At 33.9% G+C, this 15,004-nt stretch overlaps 1 protein-coding gene across 2 annotated transcripts in view; it reads right to left on the minus strand.

The window, feature by feature from the left end:
• Positions 1–5,480, minus strand: part of LOC120175753 (Golgi to ER traffic protein 4 homolog) — a 28,061-nt gene extending 22,581 nt beyond the window's left edge. The window contains exons 1-5 of one of the 2 annotated variants that reach the window (XM_039182312.1): positions 5,302–5,480; positions 4,768–4,847; positions 4,044–4,122; positions 3,431–3,512; positions 2,905–3,055 (exon numbers count right to left, since the gene is read on the minus strand). In XM_039182312.1, the coding sequence (XP_039038243.1) occupies positions 2,905–3,055; positions 3,431–3,512; positions 4,044–4,122; positions 4,768–4,847; positions 5,302–5,379 (470 nt within the window). In that variant the 5' untranslated portion in view covers positions 5,380–5,480. Of the gene's footprint in view, positions 1–2,904; positions 3,056–3,430; positions 3,513–4,043; positions 4,123–4,767; positions 4,848–5,210; positions 5,231–5,301 lie in introns of those variants that run through there. The other variant, XM_039182313.1, reaches the window with a different exon arrangement.
• Positions 5,481–15,004: the final 9,524 nt, after the last annotated feature.

Here is a 15,004-nt window from a genome sequence, read left to right on the forward strand (position 1 = left end):
TGTTCTTATGTATTTTTGGGAGGCCCTTTTAATTGCTACATATAATATTAATCGAATGCCCAGTAAACCTTTACGGTTTTAGTGTCTACGATATATTTTTCTTAAACATTTTCTCAATTTTAAAGTCATGGTTTCTTCTTTACCTCTTTGAGTCTTTGGTTGCACTGTGTTTGTTCATAACCATGATAAAACCATGTCTAAGTTGGATCCTAGAGCGATTCGGTGTGTGTTTGTTGGGCAACTCAAAAAGGATTCCATTGTTATTGTATGGGTACTAAATTTTTTTTTGTTACGATAGATGTTACTTTCCATGAAAAGAAACCTTTTTTCCTTAAATCTGAAATTCAAGGGGAGTCCTTATCTAATGAATTTCAATTTTTTGAGTCTACTTTACAGCCATTGTCATTTGACCAGTAGCCATTCACATTTAACCATCCAGCAAAACCGAACCCACTAAACCAGCTAGCTGAACCAGACACACCAAACCAGCCACCAGAGTCGGACCAAGCAGAACCAGAAAATTTACCAAACTAGCCAACAACGCCAAATTCACCAAAGGTTCCTCCATCCAAAAAAAAACAAATTACTTGTTTATAAAAGAAGACCTCCCACACAACATGAACACTACCCAGAGTTGGAACTGAGTCTAAATCCCTCGAAAAATGAAGAAGTTAATAAAGTTTTTCCCACTGAAATAAATGCCTTGGTTGATGATAGTGATTTGCCAATTACTCAGAGGAAAGGAGTAAGGAGATGCACAAATCATCCAATTAATAAATTTATTGCATATGGGAAGCTAATACCTTCTTTTAAGAATTTTACAGCCAATATAGACAGTGTTATTGTTTGAGGAACAGTGAAAGAAACATTAAAGGATCCTAAGTGGAAAAAAGCAATATAAGAGGAATTGATGGCACGGAAAAACAACAACACTTGGGTTATAGTTGATCTCCCTAAAGACAAGAAACCGGTCGGCTGTAAATGGATAATTATTATGAAGTACAAAGCAGATGGTAGTATTGAAAGATACAAGGCGAGATTGGTGGCAAAAGGATTCACTCAATCCAACCAAGAAACCTTTGCTCCTCTGGCAAAGCTAAACACTGTGAAAGTGTTACTATCATTGGCAGTCAATCAAGATTGGGTGTTCCATAAACTAGACATTAAAAATGCTTTCCTAAACGGTAATTTAGAGGAGGATGTTTATATGCAAATTCTACCTAGCGTGAGAAGTGGTATAGGAAACCGACAGGTATGCAGATTGCTAAAGTCCTTGTATGGTCTTAAGCAGTCTCCGAGGGCTTGGTTTGACAGGTTCACAAGGGTGATCATTCAGGAAGGTTACAAACAGTGTTAATCAGACCACACTCTATTTGTAAAAAAGGCATCAAAAAAGAAGAAAAAAAATTAATTGTCTATGTGGATGATATCATCATAACAGGTGATGATTCTATGGAGATAGGAAGATTGAAGAATCTATTGGCGAGGGAGTTTGAGACTAAAGACTTAGGTACTTTGCGATAATTCTTGGGTATCGAAGTTGCAAGATCAAAAGAAGGGATAGTCATTAATCAAATGAATTACATCCTAGATCTACTATCTAAAACAAGAATGGAAGGATGCAAGCCAACAGAAACTCACATGGAAGCAAATCTAAAACTAAGAAGGGAAAATGGGAAGTCTTGTGAACAAAGAACAAAACAAAGGCTAGTAGGTAAGTTAATCTATTTGTCGCTTACTAGACCTGATATAGGTTTTTCTGTCAGCATAGTAAGTCAATACATGAATGACCCGAGAGAAGAACATTTAGAGGTTGTGAACTGAATCCTAAGATACTTTAAAATGACAGCAGGACATGGGTTAATTTTCAGGAAAAATGAGGATAAAACAGTGAGAATTTATTCAGATTCAAGTTGGGCGGGAGAATTGATTGATAGAAGGTCTACTACAAGTTATTGTTCATTTGTTTGGGAAATCTGGTAACTTGAAGGAGTAAAAAACAGGTTTTGATTTCTCGAAGTTGTGCATAAGTAGAGGTTTCGGGCGATGACACTTGGAATTTGTGAAGGAATCTGGTTACAAAGGCTGTTAACTAAGCTTGGGCTGTGTGACAACCAATATTTTGAACTTCAAAGTGACATCAAGTCTATCATAAGCATTGCGAAAAATCCAGTTCATCGTGATCGAACGAAGCATGTAGAGATCGATAGATATTTTATCTCTGAGAAGGTGAATGGTGGATTAGTAAGGCTTAACTAAAAACCAATTGGCAGATATTCTCACCGAAGCAATTCCAAGAATTAACTTTGATGAGATCACATCTAAGCTGGGTCTTTTTAATATTTACTCCCCAGCTTGAGGGGGAGTGGAAGTTATAGATAAATAGATAAGGTTTATCTTGTATATATTAGTAGTTTAGTGGATAAATAACTCTTAGCGGTTTAAGTAGATAAAGATAACTACATGGGTAGTTTAGTTTAAATTAAATACTTGTTCTCACCTATTGTATATATTTGTTAAACTTGTAACCTGTTTTATATGAATATACGATAGTGAAGATTTTCACTTTTCCTTTAACGTTTTCGTTTAATTTACTTCACCAACTAATTCCTTTCACTTCACTTTACATTAGCTCTGTTTTCAACAAGTTCACATCAAACATGGCTAGACGGGTATAAGAGCAATCAAACATCCTTCTCGTAAATTTTGAGGCATTGTCTAGTGAATGCATAAAATGAAAATCATAACAAAAAATAAAATGACAGATCAAACCACACAATTAGCAGATCCCTTGAATAGTTTAACCATCAAGAAATGAAGAGAAAATAACCTTAACATCATCTATGATGTTGAAACACAAAATAGCTTTCAAGATAACAATATAATATGGAAATGATGTCTCACTTTATAGCAGCTTTTAAGAATGATGAGCAGCCCTGGAGACGTGCTTTTGCCTCCCCGATAGCTTCAGTAAGTTGTTGAACATCATCATCAACTGCTAAGTTACTAGCCACAGGAATCTGTGGAAACAGCTTGTAGATTTTCCGAATACGGTCTGCCACATGCATTACATAATAATCACAATAGAGATAGCATAATTAAATGAACCCGATAGCTATATATAAAATAATATGATTGACTTGGAAGTTCTTTTTTTTCTTTTTATCACATAAAAGATATTTAAGTCATTGGATAAGAGAAGAGGGTCCATGGAGTATTCATTACAACCAATGTAACTCGGACTCTTTATCAAGTATCCATGTCTGACACCCTTGTTAAACGCATATCTGGACATGAATATGGAGATATGAACCTCCAAATATGTGGAAAAACTTGAAAATAATTAAACCTTCAAGTTTCAGATGCATCCAAGTAACATGGATTACAACCTATGCTGAGAATCACATTACAAGAGAAGGCATGTACTGACCCAGGATCTCTTCCTCACAAGGAATTTTCCCTTTGACAAGGGCATCGACAAACATGACCGCAAGTTCGGACCCACAAGTAACCTGAAAAGTTCTGTTTCGTGATTACGAAGTCATGGACCATGAAAACGCAAGGATAGCTATGCAGAATACCGGCAAAACAAATTCCCTCATCCCAATCTCACTTAAGTAAATATCAAATAAAATCCAATCAATATACCAAAATGAAAATGTTTAGCCTGCCTTTTGATCATAGAATATCGTGTTCTGGTAAATAGCTAATAATATAATCCTAGACATGGTCATCATTCTTACATCCAAAGTTATATTTGACTAATAGGAAGGTCAACCATGCATGTAAAGGGTATTAATCATGAAGTGCTTGCAATTACAGAATTTGTCATCTTATATTTGTTTCTATCTGAAATAACTCGGACTCTAAGCTGATGATTACCCCATAGGAAATAAAATTAGCTTAACATCCAATCATCTTCAACTCATTTGAAAGCCAAATGTAAAACGTGAACGATCAAGTTTCATGATACTTTGCATTTAACAAAGAATAAAACCTTGACTAGTAAGTGCCAGATAAATGTAATGAAAGAAAATAAATACCTCCCCATGCTTCAATTGGAGGCATGCACCTGAATGAAGCAGATCCAAGGCCTCAGAATATCGCTCAGCAGAGACATATCTGAAATAGGATATTCATTTTTCATAATCAAAAGTCTTTTGAAAGCAACAAAAAGGATCAAACAGGCCTTTTACTATTCTTACCTTTACATCAATTGCAAGTTTTGAAAAAGGAAATGAATAACAAGAAATGAAAAGCTATAAATACGAAACCCTAAATCAAAATCGAAAACCAAATAATAATGCAAGAAGCATCCTTAAACTACTCAAGTTTATGTACCTTAAAATTCAAGTATAAGCAATTCTACCCAGTTAAGGCCCATCTAAGACTCTAACCATACACAAGCTTTATGTTGCTCTAAATGTTCATTTTATGAAGTAGGCATGTCCGACATATACTGTGACATTGGCATAGATTTTCAACACTCCCAATATAAGAAAAGGAAACAATTATGTATTTATACCCGACATGTGCTTCTGATTCCATGCAATATAGACTAATATACCATTCTGTGGCTCTAAAAAATCATACATTTGGGAAATTGCAGGCATTTCTAATGCGCCCTTAAAATCTAGACCTAGAAGAAAAAAATTGCACACACACTATCAGACATGCACTCTCAAGACCTAGAAACATGCACTAATAAACCATTTCCAGCAACTAGTAGCTCTAAATAAACATAAAGTTGGGAAATTGAAATCATACCGGTAACTTATAGACTTGTACATCTGTTGAGCTCCATAGTGATTACCATCTTTTATAACTTTTTCTAATTTATCAATATTCTGCATTTCATAACAAGAAAAAAAATTAAATTAGGAAATAATTTTTCTCCATAACAATAAGCTCCAACTCATACTTATACACACATATAACACTCTACTCTTTAATGGTTTTGTCTTAATTATATAAGAAAAAGACGTGCCTTATCAAAGATAAAATTTCCTACATCTAAGATGAAAGAAATGCCAAATATAAAAAACCACGGATCAAATTAATAAAAGGTTTAAACATTCTTTCTCTTAAATGAAAGTATCCACTAATATCAAACACCAACATTTTCTTACCAACCAAACAAAGCTACGAGACCAGGTATAAATATGTTAAAATCATTCAAAATTATCAAGTTTTTCAGGTTTCTTAGCTACCAAGCAAATGATGGGTTGTTTCCTTTGGCATTCACCAAAATAATTTCAAAAAACAATTATTGAAATTAGTGGTGAAAAGAACAAAAAATACCTCTTGAACAGGAGGAAGATTTGCCCGTCTGGATTTTTCTCTCGACATTTTCTCTTCTACTTGATTTCCTTCTTGCATTCTTCTTCTTCAATGGAAAGAAAACAAATCAGATTTATGATTCTTACGAGTGTGGGCGCCCTTCTCAACAATTGCTTTGATCCTTATGAGTTTTTTCTTTCTTTTATGATTCCTTTCCTTAAAAACGTGCTCTTTTTTAGGAAGAAAAAACAATTTTAGAAAAGTTTTTTAACAAACACTAAAGATAAATTAATTATGAGTTTAATAATGAACATTTCACTTTTCCTCTAAATATTTTGAGTAAATTACCTAATTCTGCATTCAGTTTTATTAATTTAATACTTTAACTTTTAAATTGTTTTTTGTTTTGGTCACTCTAAGTCAGTAACATTGTTGTGACATGGCGTTTGTCCAATTAAAATAAAAGTAAATTTTTTTCTTATTTTCACTTAAAAATTAAAAAAATATATTAATAATTACTTATTATTGTGCATAATGAAAATATCTAAATATCCCTGAGAACCCTTCCATCCTTGATTTCCCGCCTCTTGCCAGATCCATGGATGATAGCCTAGATCCAAAGAAAGCTCGACACCACGAAGTCTAGCCACCCAACCCCCTAAACCCTTTGTCATATCTTCCCTCTTCATCCATGTATTACAACACCCCGTCCCCCAAGACAGATCGCCTCCTACAAGGATATGATCATGGGCAATACCGAGGGCATTTCTCATCCCGATCTCGATAGCCTAGAAGAACATGAATGGACCTCTTTGACGATGATGTCTCAGTGGGTGAACTGGATGGTATGCCTTTCATCAACTTCTCGGAAAGAGTCCAGAATCTAGCCATCAAAAGCAAGGATCTCACTCTTGTCGTTAAAGTGCTTGGCCGACGAATGGGTACAACACTCACCAGAATTAAATCTACAACATATGGAAACCCTCCCACCAGATCAAGCTAATTGATATCGAATATGATTACTTTCTTGTGAAGTTCTCCTCTAACACCGATTACCTCAAGGTGTCCTTGTTGATGGCCCTGGGATGATTTTCAGACATTACATAATGGTTGAACCTGGTCGCATGGTTTTCAGAACTGGACCGGTTAACAAACCGGTCATTCTATCGGTTCACTGGTTCAACTGGTCGAATCGGTCTAACCGGTCGAAAGAATCGGACGACGTCATAATTATTTAAAAAATTAAATAAAAATACCAAAAATATTTAATAAAAAATAATTTTTTATATCACAAGTCATATTCAAAGCAAGTTATAACATATATAAGTTAAAAACCATAAAATCAAGTGAAACAAAATGATTCAAATTAACTATAATATAATATTTAAGGTAAAACATATTAAATAATAAATATAATTATATAACTATAATTAAAAAATAAATTTGGGGTTAAAAAATCATAACAAAATTATATTGTTTGGTTTAATTTTTTTTAAACAATCTCACATGGCTAAGAAACATAGAAGAGCATCCCAAAAGTCTAAAGAGTAAAAATATGAGAACAAAACAATCTCACATTGCTAAGAAACATAGAAGCGCATCACAACTAACTTCTATAAATAATAGAGGTAATTCGGCATTCAAAATCATGGAGCCTTTTGGTGAGCATTGAGTGAACTATTCTTTCACTTCAATCAAGCTCGAATTTTAGGCTTCAATCGAGCTTCTAATTTTTTTTTTTTAGTTCAAGCCTTTTTGAGTTCAAGTTTCAATATTATATTTCGAGTTTGAGTTGAACTTGATAATTTTTAGCTTGTGAGTTTGAGTTGAGTTGAGCTTACTTTTAAAGTTTTCAAGTTCGAGTCGAGCTCAGCAATACTAGAGTTCGACTTGGCTCGTTTAACAAACGACGTTGTTTGGTTTAATTTATTTTTAAAAAAAACAAAAATCCCGGTTTTTCCCAGTTTTCAGCCGGTCCGGTTCGAACGGTTCAGCGGTTCTGGCCGGTTCACTAATAGCGGTTCAACCGGTTTAGATTGAACCGGACTAAGCAACGATTCCTGGTTGAACCGGTTGAACCGATCGGTCCGGTCCGATTTTCAAAACAGAGCCTGGTCGATAGATTTTTACCTATCCCAATCATTTTCGAGAAATATCATGGCGTGGGTTCAGCTCCCGGGACTTCCAATCACATGGTAAAAACAAAACATAATCGAGTCTATCATATCTAGAATTGGATTTTTCATAAAAATAAACTATCAAACGGACAATGGTCGTAGAGGACGCTTCGCCTATAACGTCCCAAAATCCAGGGTAGTTTTGGGTCGGTAGTCATGTATGAATTTTAGGTAAAAATATTAATATCGGTATTTTCAAGTGATGAATATTTCTAAAATGATTTAAAATGATTTTAGGATTATTAATTTCTATTTTGGGAATTTATAATTAATTTTGCATAGTGACTAAATTGTATAAATTGAAAATTGTGATTTTAGTAACTAAAATGTAAAGATCACAAATCAAAAGATCTAGAAGCTTATTATATCAAGGTTTATGTTTAGTATTTTCCCTCTCAAATTAACTGTACCTTAATCTCTCCTTTAGCCAAAATTCCATCTAGATTCATTTCCTAATTCTTTCTTCATTTTCATTCTAGTTTTGTGATTAATCGTTCTTTCATTTTTTTTTCTTTCACCCAAAATCTATTGTATCTTTTCTCCCAAAATTTCCTCAAGTCCTCTTTTATTGATTCATGTTTCCTTTTCTTCTTAATTTATTCCTTCAATTGTGATTAAACTTCTCTTTTTCTTCTCTTACCATTTCTTCCTCGATCACTTTGGAATCTCCATTGTTGTTCATCCTCCTCATTTACAGCAAAGGTAATTTTCTTCTTCTTGGTTCTCTTGTGCTTCAACGATTAGCCATTAATGTGATTGATGATTTTTAATCGAGCAATTGTTTTAAGAGAGGTTTGTGCATTAAAGTGATTTTCGAATGTATTATTATAACTATTTTTTCTTGAAATATTTTCAATTTTTCTTGAGGTTAATATGTTGTTTTATAGGTGATTATAATCACCTATAAAACAGATTTTTAATTAGAAATGATTTGGATATCGTTTTCTTGGAAACAATCTTAATTTTGTTGTTTTTCATAAATCCGGGAGTCATCTTTGGTTGATGATATTTTGGACGATTTAAGTGATGATTAGGAGTTGATTTAAGTTGTTCTTGATTATCTTTAGGTGAAGGAAAGTGGTGCTAACGTTTTAGGAAGCTTTGGTTGTAAGATCGGTAAGGTTCTCGATTGCTTTGGTATTTTCGTTTTGTTTTGGTAGTATAATATTTTGCTCTATTTTGGAAGTGTTAATGACTCATTAATATGTTTTCTAAGGTCTTTATGGAGTGTTTGATGAAGTAAAATTAATATACCAATATCCGACAATGAGTTAGGAAGTGTTTGGAGTAGAATTGTGCGGTTTCGCCATCGAGGTGTGTGGCTTTCATTCTTTGTGAATGGATATGTTCAAGGGTAAAAAGGTGTAGTTTGTAGTGTCTCTTTAATTGAACTCTGGTTTAAATGCATCAATAACAATTCATTTAATTGATATGAAATATGATATAAGATGTGATCGGAGATGTGGATGTGTTACATAAATTGTGTTGTGAATGATGCATAGAGATTTCAAAAGTGTGTTTGAAAATGTTTATATATGTGAATGTTTGCATGGACGAGTTGAGTGTCTCGCTGTCCTTATGAGGTTGATCATGAAAACCATCTCTAATTGTGTTTCGAAATGAGTTTGAAAGTGTATATGCGAAAACTATGCATCATTGTCAACCACTCTTCATGAACTTGAATTAATTGGCTATTTATTCTTAATGGGACCTTTGGATACGAAAGGCATGCCTAGAAAAGAGTACTATATGTGTTTTATACGTGTGTGATATCGGGTTATACGGGGTAAGGTTGGTGCATTGAGCTATATTCCGAGAAGAATACGGGGTAAGGTTGGTGTGTTGAGCTTTTCTCCAAAAATGTAGTTTTGGACCTAAGTGAGTCCAAAAATAAAAGGGAGTTGTATGGAGTCCATTTATCCAATGAGTGAGTTGTGTTTCGAGCAAAAGGCCATGATCTTTAAATTAAAATATGTGCATTGTGAGTGACTTGCCGAGGAGGTAATTGTGCATGATTGTATGTGGTTACTGTTGGATATAGGGACTAAATGGCATGTGACTATTTTGGAATTTATGAGAATTTAGGGTGTAATGTGTTGACATAAAGGCATAACATGGTGATATGAATCTTGAGGTAAGAACAAGTGAGGAGTGAATGCATGTAGGGTTTTCCTTTAGTTTTGGTTTGTGCATTACTTAGAATGTTGGTTATTCATTAGGCTTTTCAGCTCACACTTGTTGTTTAATATTTTTCAGAAGATTAATAGTCGATTCGGAGGCGAGGAGTGGGCACTCGGAGTGATTAAGCCAGATATTTTCTAAATAAGCATATGTGATTCGAATCCATGTGTGGCAATGTAGGGATCATTTTGGGATCTAGACTTTTATTGACATGTTGAGTTGTAATAAGTGTGGCTTATATGTGGACCATTATTTGTGTTGAAGATTGATAAATTGATTTGATTTTTTGAATTGATAATGTTGAATGCATGTTGTTGAATGGATTGATCATAAAATTTGCTAAATGTTTATTTAAGCCTTAAGGAAGTGTTTGGTGTGTTTAAACAAGTGACACTCAGTGTAATAAGTATGTTAGGCTCATTGGAAGCATGAAATGACCCAAAATGCAAATTGGACTATGTGACTTGTGATGAAAGTGAAAAAATATGCAATGTTTGACTTTTGATGCCAAATTCTTGTACGATGTTGTGACTTGTGTTATGAAGAATGATATAGGTGTATACTGACGTGTATGAAGTGGTATGAAAGTGTCCAAGCATGTATCTAGTCCCTAGGATCGAATATGTGGAAGTTTGGTAATTCGTTTATGCATGATCTTGAGAATTCTGCACTTTTATAGAAAAATGATCAATCCCATTTCAAAAAGGATCGATCCCTTGGCCAAAGGATCGATCAAAAGTTTCTGTGAAGGATCAATCCCCATGAAAAAGGATTCATCCCTTCGTTGTGTGCTCGATTAAAATGGCAAAATTGCATTCATTAAAGGTCTTAAGTGTCCCAAAGTCTTCGTTTGGCCCCAGGATGTTTGTGAAGGTTCAAAATTGATTTGCTAATTAATATTAGACCTTAACTCAGAATTTGATGAGACTTAAGGTGAATGGTTAAAGACTGAAGGTGTACAATGGAGCACAAATCCTGCGAGATAAATCGGCGTCGCTACTCCACGATGCCAAAGAGTTTGCTCCTCATCCCTGAACAAATTTTGTTGCCTAAGCAACATAATTTTGCATTATGTATGTAAATAAGTTTTTATTCTTTATCTTATTATGCACAAGTGTTTTATTTTTATTTTATTTTCTAATATCATCTCTTTTGGTCTATATATGCATGGCAGAATAGGGCTACAACCCATACATGGAGGGACACAAAACCCTAAAAAAATATTTGATCGATACTTTTGAGAGGGAAAACTCTTTTCACTTAATTATTTTAATTCTTTATATCCCATCATATATCTTTTGCATTAATTACCCTATCTTTATTTCTCACTTTTTACTTATTTACCCCCAGAAAACCACCCATTACCCACCCTTTTCTCACAAAACCACCTACTTTACTATTCTCTTACACCTTTTCTCTTCCACTCACTTTCTTCTTCGTATTTTCTTTTGCCTTTGATTTTTCCTTTTTACCCAAAAACCTCCTTTGTTTCCATCAAACATCCTTTTTCTCTCCATTACTTTTGTCATGGCTCGATCCAAGTCAACCCCTAGTGTTTCCACATCATCAGCCGCTGCAACAAGTATTTCAGTACTTCCAAAGTACTAAGGCTGAGAAAAATTTAAGGCATTGCAGAAACGCCAAGTCTACATGGAATACGACTTTGTATTCCCTGAGGTCGACGAGGAACCCTTCGGACCGAAGGTGATGGACGTCATCCGAAAATACAACTAGGAGAAATTTGCCTGGCACCTGAAGACAGTGACACTAGCGTTGGTCCGAGAGTTTTATGCGCATATGGGAAACCCTTCCCATCACTCTATTTATGTTCGAGGGAAGTTCATCCAGTTTACTCCCTCAGTCATCAATCGTTATTTTAAACTTGGAAAATTTGAGAACCACCGAAGGAAATACCCCTAACCAGAAGCGTGTAGATCGCCCGCTCTCAAGTCGGTCATAAACCTATGGAATCATTTTTTAAATGGCAAGTTGATGCCCACATCTCACAACACCACTGTGTTGTTATGACGACTAATGTTGCTTCATTCCATCATCTATGGACAATTAATTGATGTGGGCGGCATTATATTTGAACAGGTCCATGAGTGCACCAAATGGGATTTACGGAAGCACGAATCGATAACCGAAAGGGTTCGCCAAGAGGGGTTGTATTGGGTTTTGTGTTTAGGGAGTAAGGAGATTGAAAGATAGAAAACTGCACAACGATTTATAGTAGTTCGACTTCTCAACCAAGTCTACATCCACTACCTTAGCTCCTCACCAAGGATTTTCTAACAAATTCACTAATTTGTTCTTTCTTTTTCAAGGACAAAGAGATAACCTTTACAACTCTCTAGTTTTCCACGGGCTAAACTAGAACCAATCCCTAGTTTTTCACGGGCTAAACTAGAACCAATCCCTAGCTTTTAACAGGCTTAGCTATAACCAAAACCCCTTTACAATAAAAGGCAAATGTAAACAAGAAAACCTCTCTAAGGTAGGTGTTTACAAGATTTAAGCTCACAAGAACAAAATATTTACAAGAGAATGGAAAACTAAGAATGAAAAATTCTTCTCATGTGTTTGATTGTTTGGATAGGTGTTCTTTTACTTCTTCAAGTGTCCTCAGCTTGTTTTTATAGCTTGAAATGACTTTGAATTCGTATCTAGCCGTTGGGGATTTATTTTTTGCAAAATAAGGTTGTCCAGAATAAGAAGTATTAGTACTCCACTATAGGGTATCAGTACTACCTTTGTTAAATTCAAATAAGTAGTCGTTTCTAGCCGTTGGAGCATTGTAGTATCGATATTGTCTGAGGAGTATCGATACTACTTTGTATTATTGTATCGATACCCTTGCATGGTATCTGTACCAATTTTGTATTCTGGAATTTGAGCCTTCATGGTAGTATCAGTACTACCTTTTCCTATGGTATCGATACTACATGAACAGTATCGGTACCATTTATGTGGTATCGATACTGCAAAGAACAATATTTGTACTACTTGTAATTTTTGCTCAATCCCACTTAAAATGGACTTTGAATTATTTTTGAAATCTTTTGAAAAATTTGAATAAATTCAATTCAAGTCCAAAAACATTTTTTCTTAATTTTTTATATCGAAACATAGTTCTACAATCTCCCCTTTTTTGATATAACAAAACATTTTAAAAATTTGTTTTTGGCAAAACTTCCCCTTAATAAAATGTTTAATGAAAAAGACACCAATTGTTACCAATTGTTGGAAAATATATGAAAATGTTAAGCTCCCTCTTTTTCATTAAAGAAATTGAATTTTTTTTAACCATACTTCTCACCCTTTTTGTTATGTCAAAAATAATTCAATCTTTTAAGTTCTAAAATAACATTGGAGAGTAAGTGATAAATTTGGCAATTAAAAAATCATTTGAAAAATCAAAGCTCCCCTCAAAAAGTGAATTCCAAACAATATTTAGCTTTAAAATCTTGACACTTAAATAAAATTGAATTTCAACAAAGAATAACAAACATGTTAGTAGCACATGAAATTCAATGTATCCAAGTCTAAAATACTTTATGCAATATCAATTGTTGAAATTAAATGCATATGCATAAAGTTTTCCAAAAATGTTATTCATTTGAAAAATATTTTGATATAAATTGTTAGAGAGATATCATTTTCATTTAAACCACATGCATAAACATTCAAATTTATGTCAAAATAATTGTAAAGTCAAAGTATTTAAAAAGTTGATATCAATTGTTAGAGATATATCTTTTGCATTTAAATCATTTTTAACCAAAATTCATTATGATGAACTAAAATTTATGAAAAATCATTAAAACTTTAAAATGTTCATCATAAAACATTTTTCAACATACATGAGATTAAAAACAATGCATAATCATTTAAAATCAAAACTCATGCATGCTTAAACTCAAATGAGCAACCAAATAACCAAAATCAAAAGCATTAAGTTTAGAGGTTACCCATTTCTTTTAAAAAGTGTGGCTAGAGCATCTTGATTTCTTCATCTTCATCACCATTGCTCCCACACACCTACAAGAGACATTTATTTCAATTTTGGTATCCAAATTGCTTTGGATCCTTGGACGTTAGTTTCAATGCCCCTTGTTCCCTTGGGAACCCATACTTGTCTAATTTTAAAAGATTTTCTTTTCTTTATGGGACAAGTATGTTCCAAATGACCATGAAAATAGCAATGTGAGCATTTTTTTCATTTTTAAACATAATGAGTTGTTTTTAGAAATTAATTCTTTTTCTTTTGTTAAGCTTTCGAGCTTAACTTTTAAATCAAAATTTTCATTTTCTAAATCATTGATTTTGACTTTTTAAAGCTCTAAATCATTTTGCAAAATTTCATTTTGATTTTCAAAATCAACTTTTGCTTTCAAAACCAAATTATTTTCATTTTTAAGTTTTGAAATTAATTTCTTATATTTGGAATTCATGGTCTCATATCCCAAATACAACACATTATAAGCATCTTGTAACTCATCAAAAGAACATGAATTTAATTCATTTGAGTTAGAAGATACCTCAGATTCTACTTCGGTGGCCATGAGACATAGGTTGACAACTTCATCATCATTATTGGAGTCATCTTCATCACTCCAAGCTGTAACAAATGCCTTCTTCTTAGATGATCCCTTCTTTCTTAGAAGGTGACAATCATACTTGATATGCCCCGTTCTTTGACAACTAAAGCACACCAGAGGACTCTTCTTTTTGGTTGATTCATGCCTCATTTCCTTGGAAGTCATGAATCTCTTTAACTCTTTGAAGAGATTGGCCATCTCATCTTCTTTTTCGTCATCATCTTCATCCACATCATCACTTGAATCTTGATAGCTTTCATTGGTGGATTTGAAGACAATGCCTACCACCTTCTTCTTGTTATTTTTCTTCTCTTCACCTTCTTCCTCTTCCTTCACCATCAACTCATGACTGAGAAGAGAACCAATTAGCTCATCAAGAGTGAGAGACTTTAGGTCTATAGCTTCGATAATATCCGTCTTCTTCGATTGGAAAGTCTTTGGAAGAGAGTAAATCATCTTTCTCATAACTTCTCATTATGGATTACTTCTCTAAATTCCTTGAGACCGTTGACAATCATTGAAAATCTATCTGTCATAACTTTCATATCTTTATCGGGTTTCATCTTGAAGTTCTCGTAGCTATGGTTGAGAAGACTTATCTTTATTTCCCTCACTTCATCGGTACCTTCATGAGTGACTTGGAGCTTATCCCAAATCTCTTTGGCATTAGAACAAGATGATATTCTTCTATATTCATCTGGGCCTAGAGAACAAAAGATAATGTGCATAGCCTTAGCATTAAGCTGGAAATTTTTCTTTTCTTTA

This window comes from Hibiscus syriacus, unplaced genomic scaffold, assembly GCF_006381635.1.
Source record: "Hibiscus syriacus cultivar Baekdansim isolate YM2019G1 unplaced genomic scaffold, ASM638163v2 tig00112215_pilon, whole genome shotgun sequence".
In the NCBI taxonomy this organism is placed as follows: domain Eukaryota; kingdom Viridiplantae; phylum Streptophyta; class Magnoliopsida; order Malvales; family Malvaceae; genus Hibiscus; species Hibiscus syriacus.